The sequence below is a fragment of the Hyperoodon ampullatus genome (assembly GCF_949752795.1).
Source record: "Hyperoodon ampullatus genome assembly, chromosome: 3".
NCBI lineage: Eukaryota > Metazoa > Chordata > Mammalia > Artiodactyla > Ziphiidae > Hyperoodon > Hyperoodon ampullatus.
Genome location: NC_136916.1, coordinates 13120768 through 13133013, shown reverse-complemented (window position 1 = coordinate 13133013; position 12246 = coordinate 13120768). Strand labels below are relative to the sequence as shown.

At 44.1% G+C, this 12246-nt stretch overlaps 1 protein-coding gene across 2 annotated transcripts in view; it reads right to left on the bottom strand.

Moving 5' to 3' along the window:
- Nucleotides 1-12246, bottom strand: part of PIP4K2A (phosphatidylinositol-5-phosphate 4-kinase type 2 alpha) — a gene marked incomplete at its 3' end in the record, with an annotated part of 177187 nt that overhangs the window by 72381 nt on the left and 92560 nt on the right. For both annotated transcript variants that reach the window (XM_079700634.1, XM_079700635.1), the window contains exon 2: nt 826-923. In XM_079700634.1, coding sequence (XP_079556760.1) covers nt 826-923 — 98 coding nt within the window. The remainder of the gene's footprint in view (nt 1-825; nt 924-12246) is intronic.

Genomic DNA, 12246 nt, shown 5'->3' with positions numbered 1-12246 from the left:
CCTTTAAAGGGCATTATGAGAATAATTAACACATCAGCTTCACATTAGAACAATGGCCCCATTAAGGAATTTCACAACTGATCTTCACATGGGAGGGATTTCTCTGGGGCTCATCCCACTCATTCAGAATGGCTTCCCCCTTTGTGTTCACACGCGCACACACACCCTGTGCCCCCACTGTGGTACTCCATACACTAAGTGATGGTAATTTGTATATGTGTCCATTTTCAACCACCCGCCTGACTGTGAACCCCCGAGGGCAGGACTGTTTCTTATACATCCCTGTACGTCTGGCTCTCAATGGACTGCCTGACACAGAAGGTGGTCCATAATGATGTCTAAAATGACATCCAAAAGAGGGAGAAATAGTCTCAATGCCCAACATGGCATCCAATTATGTTTTATAAAAATGCACCTTCATTCTTTATTGTTTTAGGAAGTAGTCATTTCTGTTCATAAAGGAATCATCAGGAGAGTTTTGTTTAAGAGAGCTGAGGTCCATAGCTGCCAAAAAAAAAAAAAAAAAAGAATCCAAGCAATTTACAGCTTCAAACATTTAAATAGTAATGAGAATATCACTTTAACATATAAGATATTCATAGAGAACAATATGCCATATGCAAAAAGATATTACCCAAGAGGGCCTGCTGTTGCTTTTCTGAAAATGACAGATGGTTATGTTTATCACAGGATAAACTTTATCAGCAAAACTTTACTCCCACCCATTGAAAAATAATGTGATTATAGAAATTCACAAAAATTCAAATTCAAATTCACACTCCTGGCAGCCACGTCAGTTCTACAAAAGGTCGTGCTTGTACTTACTTGTTAAAAAGGTGATTGTCCACCTTTATTTTTGAATAGGCCTTGAAGTCATCTGGCATCAACATAACAGGGATTTGAACATGGCTCAGTTCATTGATCTAGAAAAATATAAAATAAATGGCACAGGTTGTAAGTATCTAGGTGGGAAGTGCTTGACTTAAACATGTAATTTACCAAGGAAACGTCATGGATGCTTGTACTTCCTGGCCCACCTTCCTCCCTGTTCCTGTCCCGAATCGTCTCTTCTGCCGCCTTCCCCACTCTTTTCATCAGCCGTCACCACTGCCCCCCAGCACACATCGGCTGCAACTCCCCGGCTCAGCCCTGTCTGCCGCTGGCCCCCGGGATGGCAGGGGCAAGGGAGGGGTTCTGGAGGGTGAACCCTCAGGGCCAGCTGTCCCTGCTTCTCCCCGCCCACCCTCCCACTGCCCCTCCAGAGCCTTGACCCAGAGGTCCTTTGATCCCATGTCCAGGTCAACTTCCCTCTGTAAAGAAAATATTCTCTGAGAAAGAGGCCTTTTTAATTTCTGATATAAATATTTGTTGAATTAATCAATAAGATTATTTCTTCACACGTCGGGGTACGAAAAAGGAACACTGCCGTTCATGTGGTCTTTACCTTTCTTGTGGGAACTAATTTAAAAATAAGTATTGGGATAGGGCATGAATTTACCAGAAGAGGAACCTTCATGAAGGAAAGGAAGGAAGCATGTGGCTCTGGGATTGGATGAGAGGGAGGTGGGTTGGCCAGGGGTCAAGACAAAGGCACATCTTTATGTGGTTACAGAGAACAAAAGGTAAATCCATTTCGGTTTACATTCCAGTGAATGGCAGGGACAGGGACGGCTTTTGACACCTGACTTTGAAAAAGTTGAACCTTCTTTTGGTTAATTATTTTTGCATTTAGCTCCCAAGTGATAACTCCCTGGTTGCTAGTAATAAAAACCACTTTAAAGGTTTATACTTCCAGTAAATGTAAGATACTTGGAAGGCTTCTCAGTTACAAAAACAAACAAAATAAGTTTCTTGATAGAGCAGAGTTGTTAACCCACTGCTGGGTTCATAGAAAGCAGTAGGAAAATTTCAAGACCTTCCTTCCCCTAAAGTGAGTTAGTTTAAGCATCCGTAGGGCATGTGGTGACCATCAGGTAAGTGTGAAAGGAGGGGCTTCTCTGAAGATAGATGCCAATTTCACACTTTGGGTCAAAGCATAACCGAGACTTCAACATTAAACTAGGACCCCTGAAGGAAGTGAAAGTGGTCCCAAAACCCAGTGGAAGTAAATGTAAATGGTGCCTGGAAGAAAACACCCTTAACACAGACCTCCAGGATCCCCACAGATTAAGTTCAACCAAATATGAGTTCACAAAGACAACAAGAGTGGGAGTCAACAGAAACAAAAACTGATATTATTTTCAAGGCTTCAGCTGGTAGGACAATCAGATACAGAATAGAAAATAAAAACTATGAATAAAATGTATGAAGATAGTAAGAGGTGGACTAGCAAAAATGAGTAAACTATGAGACTTTCAAAATGACCAATCAGACTTGAAAAAGAATCAAATAAAAATTTTACAAAATGGAAACTGTAACTGTTGACTTGAAAACAAAACAAAAAGCCTCTGACCTAGTATTTACGCAGCAGATTGGATCACTGGTATACCAGAGGGTAGATCTGAGAAAACTACCTAGAATTACCACAGACAGAAAGAATGGAAATGTAATATATGAGAGAATGGTTAAGATGGGGAGTGCAGTGGGTTTAAATGGAATCTTAGAGGAAGAGAGTAATACAGAATATGGGGAAGAGATAATATTTGAAGATGTAATGGTTGAGAATTTTTCATGACTGTGAGAGTTATAAACCTGTAGATGCATAATACCTAATGTACACAGAAGAAATCCACACCTAGAGACACTGCAGCTAAACTAAAGGATACCAAAAACCAAGAAAAGAAAAGGGGCCAGAGAGAAAAGACAGAACACAACAAAGAAATGACTATCAGACAGACAGCTTACTTCCCAACAGCAAAACTGGGAGCCCACAGACAGTAGAATGATATCCTCAGAGTGGAAGATTACTGTCAACATAAAACTGTATACTGTGGTATAATAAGAAATATATTTTGATCATTGTCCGGGTTCCTGGCACAAATCTCCTAAAACCCTTGCAACTTCCTAAGTGACAGGAGTATCTTTTGCCATTCACCAGAAGCCCTTTCGGGGCATACCTGAATTTATGCTAATGAGGTGACTTAGGTTTAGACCCCTAGATGGCCTCAGGATGGGGCCTGGTCACCAGAAAGACCAAGTGACCGGACGGTTGGAACTTTCAGCCCTACCCACTGACCTCAGGGAAGGGGAAGGGAGATGCTGGAGATGAAGTTCTATGTAAACTTTTGAACAGTAAGAGTTGGAGAGCTTCTGGGTGGGTGAACACATCCATATGCCAGGAGGGTGGTGCACCCCAGTTCCATGGGGACAGAAGCTCCTGCACTCGGGACCTATGTACCTCTGCATCAGTATCCTTTATAATATCTTTTATAATAAACTGGTAAACATATATAAATGTTTTTCAGAGTTCTGTGAGCTGCTTAGCAAAATAATGGAACTGGAGGAGGAGGCTGTGGGAACCTCTGATTTACAGCCAGTTGGTCAGAAGCACAAGTAACAACCTGGACTTGTGAGTGGTAACTGAAGTCGAGGAAGGGGCAGTCTTGTGGGACTGGGCTAATGACCTGTGGGGTCTGATTCGATCTCCAGGAAGACAGTGTCAGAACTGACTTACTGCTTCGGGATATTGGAAAAAAACACCCGTGGGACAAACCCATTAAAACTATCTTACAGGGCTTCCCTGGTGGCGCAGTGGTTGAGAGTCTGCCTGCCGATGCAGGGGACAGGGGTTCGTGCCCTGGTCTGGGAAGATCCCACATGCCGTGGAGCGGCTGGGCCCGTGAGCCATGGCCGCTGAGCCTGCGCGTCCGGAGCCTGTGCTCCGCAACGGGAGAGGCCCGAGTACTGCAAAAACAAACAAACAACAAACAAACAAACAATCTTTCAATATATTGGAAGATTGGGATTGACGTATACACACTACTATATATAAAATAGATAACTAATAAGGACCTACTGTGTAGCACAGGGAACTCTACTCAGTACTCTGTAATGGCCTATATGGGGAAAGAATCTTAAAAAGAGTAGATGTATGTGTATGTATAACAGATTCACTTTGCTGTATACCTGAAACTAACATAACATTGTAAGTCAACTATACTCCAATAAAAATTAAAAAACAAACTGTGTTTCAAAAAAATGAGAGCAAAATAAAGGCTTTTAACTGAGAACTTATCTACAACACACCTCCCTACAGGAACTTACAAGCTTTAGAAGCACATTATTTAGACTCTATTAAAGATATACTTCAGAAAGAAGGTAAACATTGTGGGTGGAAGGTCTGAGATAACAAAAAGAATTAGTAAGTAAATAAACTGGTAAATATAAGGACAAATATAAGTAAACATCTATATAAAGTAATAATGCCCAATTTATGAGATTAAAAAGGACAGAAATACACACTGAATAGCAACAGGGTATAAGTTGGAAAGTAGATGGCCACGGTTATAACACTCATGGTATTTTTCAGGAGGAGAGGTAAGGTATTAACTGCAGACTTTAAGTGTTATGTTACAATTCCAAGGGCAAACATTAAAAGAATAAGAAACACAGTAGATAACTTCCAAACTAGTAGAAGGGGAAAAACAGAATGAGAAAACAAAACTCAATTTTAAAAAAAAGAAACGTGGGGCTTCCCTAGTGGCACAGTGGTTAAGAATCCACCTGCCAGTGCAGGGGTCACAGGTTCGAGCCCTGGTCCGGGAAGACTCCACATGCCGTGGAGCAACTAAGCCCGTTCGCCACAATTACTGAGCTTGCACTCTAGAGCCCGCGAGCCACAACTACTGAGCCCATGTGCCACAACTACTAAAGCCTGCGCACCTAGAGCCCGTGCTCCACAACAAGAGAAACTGCTGCAGTGAGAGGCCCGCGCTTCGCAACAGAGAGTAGCCCCCACTCACCGCAACTAGAGAAAGCCTGCACACAGCAACGAAGACCCAACACAGCCAAAAATAAATAATAAATAAATAAATTTTAAAAATAAAAATAAAAAAAGAAATGCAAGCAATAGAAAAGAAATTTGCACAACAAAAGTGGGACAAATAAAAGTGATATAAATAAATCTGGATATATACATAATCACAATAGGCATAAATAGGCTAGCAGTTAAACATAAAGACTGTCAAAATGAATTAAAAACTATAAGCTATGTGCACGAGACACACCTAAAACATAAGAACTCAAATACATCAAAAGCTAAGGGACAGAAAAAATATATTAAATAGTACTAAAAATTACTGAAAAGCTAGCCTACTTTTAATAGTATCAAATAAACTAATAACTTTAAGACAAAAGCATTACTAAGGGTAAAGAAGGTCTGTGCACAATGATAAAAGGTTCAATTAGCCAGGAAGATAGGATTCATATTTTATAAGCACCTAATTAGCCTGAAAGTATAGAGCAAAAATTGTTAGGACCTCAGGGAAAACGGGCGATCCATCATTATAGAGGAACATTTGAATGTGCTTTTATTGACAGTTTAAACAGACACAAAATTAAGAAAGATACAGATTTTTAAACAACATATCGAAGTCACTATGTTGCATACCTATTATATTATGGCCAAGTATTCTTCCAGATGCTTGGGATACATTGTGGAACAAAACAGATTAAGATGCCTGCTCTCTGGAGCTTCTGTTTTAGTGGGAAGAGCCAGAAGATAAAACAATAAACTTAGTAAATTACTGTGTTAGAAGTAAATTATCTACTATTTTAAAAGGCTATGGAAAAAGGAAAAAGAGAGGGACAGAAGAGCTAGGGAGCACCCATTGGTGCAGAGGTGAGAGTCACTGAAGCATTTAAAATAGCGTGGATTCAAGTAGGCCAGAGTTTGGAGGAGATGAGATTTAACACTGCAGTGCAAAGGCCCTGGGGTAGGGACATGCCTGGTATGCTTGGGACAAGGAGACCAGTGTGGCCGGAGCAGATTATGTGAGGGGAGAAACAGTAAGAGCTGAGATTAGCGGTAAAGGCAAGGGGTTCCTATAGGGCCTTCCGGGTCACTAGAAAGACTCGCTTTTACTCTGTGAAATAAGGGAGCTCTTGTAGCTTCTGGGTGATAAAGAGACGATATCAGTGAACTTAGGACTTAGAAAGATGACGGGGTGGTGGGCACAAGCACAGAAATAGGGAGACCAGTTACACGCAAGTGTAGTAATAGCCTGTTCGTTTGTCTGTTTTGTTTTTGGGGTTTCTTTTGGCCGCGCCTCGTGGCCTGTGGGATCTTAGTTCCCCGACCAGGGATTGAACCTGCGCCCCCTGCAGTGGAAGCGTGGAGTCTTAACCGCCCGACCGCCGGGGAAGTCTCGTGATACCCTGTTTTGACCAGGACGACAGCAGTGTAGTTAGAGACGGGGAGTCAGATTGTGGATATTTTCGGAAAGTAGAGACATGATTTCCTGGAGCTCTGAGCGGGGGTGTCAGAAAGACAGAAGCTCAGGCCCACTCACAGGCTTTGGTCTGAACAATTACAAGATGGAGCTGCCATCGACCAAGATGGGGGAGACTTCTCACTGTGTTTCTCTTTACGCTTTTTGATTTTTGAATCATGTTAAAGAATTGACTGGTCTAAAAATTTAATACTTCTTTAAAAACCCTATGACAAAAAAACATATATGCAAACTATCAGCTAGAGTTATAAAATATATATTTAGTATAGAATTATATTATGTTGAGCACTGCACAAATTTTCAGATTGGATACCACCACCCTCATTTCTGGATCCACGTTGACTTTCATGTGGTACTTGCTTTTTTTTCACATAACCGTTGAGATTCCAGCTTCCCAAAGATTATCACTGTGCTACAGGAAGTAGTACAAAGTTGAAATTGTGAACTCCCTCAAACTAGCAGTTTGCATGGTGTCTCACAGATGTAGAGCGCGCCATGTTTCCCTTGAAATTTTAAAATCTCCCTCGGTACTCCTTGTGAATTTGCTGCAGTGCCCCAGGGCACTGTTTGGGGACCACAGCTATAAACAGCAGCAGATGTTTAAAACAGCAAATGACATAATCTAATTATAGAATAAGATAATCAGAATAATCCCCTAAATGCATTGTACTGGATTATAACATATAACCACTTTATATTCACCTCAAACGAGCGGTTCATTACAACCATCAGTTAATCCTCAGCCCGTATAAACTGATGATCTCTATAACCTTCCCAAGCAAATAGCTTTCTTGGGATAACGCTATATCAACTGCATTTGTGCAAAGCCAAATTACAATTCTGTTCCTATCAAAGTATGGCAATAACTTAATCAAACATCACTTTTAGCCCATTCTATATTATATTATTAAAATCTCCTTTGTGTTATGGCCCATAAAAATGTCTGAAACTTCCACTAGACTGATTTAAAATCATATAATCTCTCCCATTCAGTTTACTCATGTATCTTATAATATTAAATAATTCTCAGAGTATATTTGTAAAAAATTAAAATCTATATCTATTTATGTTAGCACTGGAATATCAAAGTTTGGGGAAAAAAAAGAGAGAGAGAGAGAGAATAAGAAGTGGAAACCAAGACTTGTGACAAGCACAGTCAGAATGAAGCTGGATGGCCATTAAATCCATTTCTCAATACCTTATGGAAATAGAAGAGAATAAATAAAAACAAAGGAAATTTACAGGGTGACAAGGAAAAGTGAAGGAGCAGCCAACTTCATGTTGCTTTCACCAAATTATACAGAAGAAAGTTGGAGAGAGCATAATAAGTGATTCCTGTCACATCTCTGCTTCCAGTGATTTCTGAGAAAGCAAAACCCCACCTGGGAGCCGGAACATGGAAATCCATCCATTCCACTCTTGTGCTGCTGAGATCTGTGTTGGTAACAGTATCTTCCTTAGAAAGCCAGCAGGGAAAGAGGAACTTTCAGAGCAGGAGATCCTGCTCTAAAACTGTTTTGTTCTAAAAACATGAAAACCTTCCAGCCCAGATGGAACGTGTGATCTGTGAATTTCCCTCATCCGTATGTGTTCCATACCCATCCTTGTTATGTGAGCATCCGCTCTGCTGGGCGCCTGGCAGAGACCAGTGTTCATGCAGTCCACAGTCCAGAGGGGCCCACGTGTTAGTCGAAGAAGTGCACAAATGTAAAGTTCCAACAACGACAAGTGTCAGGAGGAAGGAGGTCATCAGGCTATGAGCAAGCGGGACAGAGGCGTGGCCCAGGGAGGGGATGGGGGTGAAGGAGGGGCCAGCCTGGAGCACGAGGGGGCAGGGGACAGGGGTTCCAGGAAGCAGGGTCGCAGGTGCAAAGGCCCTGTGGCAGGGTTGCGGGGGTGGGTACAGTTAACTGGAGAGACTGCAGCTTAATGTGTTAGGAGTGCAGAAATCCAGGCGCACGAGGCACGATGGCGCTGAACCACCTAAAAGGGCTGTAAGAGGCCACAGGAGCGCTCCAAGAGAGGACGGACGGGGCGGAGGGGAAGGGAGAAGGTTCTGGCGATACAGCACGGGTCTAAACACGGGCTTGTGGGACAGGACAGCGTAGAGCATCTGTCGAGAGAGCGCACTTCAAGGGAAGAGTCCAGTTTTGAACTTGTGAAATTTGATGTGCTCTTGAGACGCCTTAAGTGTGTCAGGCAGGCAGGTGGACTTGTGGCTCTGACATTCCCAGGGGAGGCGAGGAGTGGGGTGGGAGGGAGGAAAACAGGCACGTTGTGTGTACGCCCCAGGTTATCCACAGGGGCGGCGAAGGCGGCCTGGAGGGTGGACAGGGCCAAGGAGCAGCCCCGAAGAACAGCAAGGTCCACAGCCCTGAAGAGGAGGATGAGCCTGCGAAGGCGAACAGGAAGAACTGCCGGCCAGGGAGGGAATGAACGCAGGGTCAGCTCGTGGGCAGGAAGGAGCGAGCGAGCCGAGAACAGAAGGGCACGAACCGTGGCGAATGCTTCCGAGAAGCGGAGCAGGACGATGATTGTAACATGGCAGCTGGAAGCGTTGGGGGCCCTCGGGCTGGGGGCTCTGGTGGAGGACAGCCAAGGAAACCAGGCTGGGGAACGCTGAGCAGAGCAGGGGGAGGCGGGAGAAGGCAGACCCGGATCTGGCTAGGTTTTCAGAAGTCTGGAAGGAGAGAGAGGCGGAGGGGTGAGGGGTGGAGGAAGGGGCTGAGTCTGAAGACGGGATATTCCTTCCTGGGGAGGTGTGGGCTCCGGGCTCCCAGCCTGCCTGAAGGGAATGGCTCTGGGGAGGCAGTCCCTCCATCCAGAAGAGGGAACGCGGACAGGGGCTGTGCAGCGTGGCAGAACCTGCCCCAGGGGCGACCGGTTTCCCTCCGCGGGCTCCTCTTCTCTGGGAAGGAGAGCCATGACGACCTGCTGAGGGTGAGAGGCAGGCCGAGCGGTGCGGGGGCTTAGAGAGAACACAGAGAAGCTGAAAAAGTGATTGCAGGATGTGGGAGAACAAGTCTGGAGAGAGAAAGGTGGCTGGGCCCTGGGGCAGAGCTGGGAGCCCGTTCGCGGTGATGGTTAGTGTCCAGGGCACCAGGCGAGCCCGTGGAGTGGCATTCCCCAGAGCCGGGCTGCTGGAAGAAGCTGTTGAAAGAGGATGATCGGGATTCTTCGGGTCTGAGGTTTCCGCAGTCGGGTGTGGCAGAAAGATGACACCAAGTGTCACGGAGAGAGCAATGGAATTAATTCTAGGATAATCACTCAGAAATGGAAAGTCAGTACAAAACACTCATCCCTGACCACAAAGAGCTTCCCATGTAGTTGATGCGGCAGCACGTACACAGTGGGAAGGACAAAGCAGCAGAGAAGCAAAGCTGGAGTCCAGACCCTAAGTGTCCCAGGAACTCAGGGCAGGGACCTGTGACAGGTGTGCCTGCAGAAGGGCTTCTGGGAGGGAGTGAAGCCCGATGTGGCTCTTGAAGGATGGAGAGACGTGACTAGTGTTTCATTGAAATACACTTCGACAAGTTCCATCTTCGCAAACCAAGAGTTCCCCAGGAAGGAGGGAATGTTGGGCCCTCGTTATTTGAGAAGAAAAGAGATGAGAAATCAAAGCCAATTTTGATGAAATTAAAAGAGACCCTTAGCAAAGGAGATATTTTCATGAGTTCCTGCCTATCTTTTACAAGCACCGCCAAGTTAATAGCTCTGTATCTTTTTGGTTTTGCACTGTGTAATGCTTTTAATACCTGTTGATTCTGTTGTGCTTTTTTGTGTATTAAATATTTTTCATTTTGCTAAATAAATAAATAAAATAATGGAGACCCACAGCGATTCCCCCAGTCTAATGCTACTGTTTCACTGTGCAGATTACAGCACCCCCTGGTACGGCCGTGCCTTTATAATCGCGGAGGAGCTTGCCACTGAGTTGTACTAGACAGCTACTGCATCAGCATTTCTTCCACAATGCCTTTCCTTCACAATGCCTTCACGTCTCCTTTGGGTTTCTCTCCATCCGCCCGCCACCACCCCCCACCCTCTCCCCACACCCCTTGGTCAGGTGAATAGCTAGATTTAATGACTTGTGCACAAACACTTCACAAACCACAGGCTCTAGCACTTAAAAGAACCTCTTATGTAGTGAACAATATTTTTCAATACTGTATCCGTGAGCCCCCCCTTTTTTTCTATAAGCACATTTTATTTTATTTATTTATTTATTTTTATTGTTTGCGGTACGCGGGCCTCTCACTGTTGTGGCCTCTCCCGTTGCGGAGCACAGGCTCCGGCCGCGCAGGCTTAGCAGCCATGGCTCACGGGCCCAGCCGCTCCGCGGCATGTGGGATCTTCCCAGACCGGGGCACGAACCCATGTCCCCTGCGTCAGCAGGCGGACTCTCAACCACCGCGCCACCAGGGAAGCCCTATTTTTTTATATATAGGGCTCACCAGTCATTCATAAGTTTTACCAAGATATTAACTACAGCGCTGCCTGATCCTTGAAAGGCCTGGATAAGTCTCTCCTGTAGCCTATTACTTTGACATCACACAAACTAAAATATATCCTTGTCTCTAATTCACATTAATGAGCTGATGCAGATAATGACAATGAGCTATCATCTTGAATAAGGCTGAGTTGATTCTATTTGTTAACTTCTGTCTTCCACATAGGGCAATGGGCTGTGAACTTTCAGACTTGAGGACAAAATTCTTGGGTTTCAAAGTCTTCGGTCTGAGAAATTTTTAATTTTTGAGTTTGGCATTCTACCTAGCTCAACCATTCTATTGCTATATGGCCTACCTCGAAACTGGTAGCACAACTAATAATGGTTTATTATCATTAGCTTACATCAGCATTTTTTTTCTTTTTTTTTTTTGCGGTACGCGGGCCTCTCACTGTTGTGGCCTCTCCCGCTGCGGAGCACAGGCTCTGGACACACAGGCTCAGTGGCCATGGCTCACGGGCCCAGCCACTCCGCGGCATGTGGGATCTTCCCGGACCGGGGCACGAACCCGTGTCCCCTGCATCGGCAAGCGGACTCTCAACCACTGTGCCACCAGGGAAGCCCTTTACATCAGTATTTTAACAAAGCATTTATACTTTTTCCTGTCTTTATAGATATTCTATACATATAGGAAACACACACACATATAGTTTCATTTATATATGCTACATAATATTCATGAAAGAAAACAAAAAGATTTGTGTTAACCATTACCATCTTGAAGGAAAAAATAACACACCCCACAGGAATAAGTATGCATCATGAAATCCAAATAGTTCTTAATTTATGGAGATAAAAGTGATTTTGGAGTTTACTTATTAAACTTTTATTAGGTTAGTTAAATAATAAACTGGAAGCGCTAGTTCTATTATGAAGGCAACATTTAAAGTCCCTTCAGGTTGCAAATATTTAATAAACTCTCACAACAAAAGTGCAAGACCACTTTATACTTAATAGTTGTCAAACCACTTGGGCAAATAGTTTTTCATTTTCTATTTGTGCTGACAGTCACATTCATAGTCCTATAAAGCTCATGATCGCAAAAGTATATTGTAGATACTCCCACACAGAGAAGCTGTAGGCTTCTCCCCGGTGCCCTGGGAAGGGCCTCTTGTTCCTGTTTATACCATGCCAGGTGTGGACCAGCCCAGACTTTCCGCTGAGCCACTGGGCATCAATGTGGACAGTGCCGGAGCCCAACATAAGACATTAAATAAAGAAGTTTTGTTGTGAACAGCAACAGACACAAGGGCAAAGTGGAGGATGGGAGGGTGAGGAAAGGGTTTAGTACAAAGTGCCCAAGTGTTCCTGATTGTATTACAGTTCTAGAGTCGGGGCAGAGTGTGT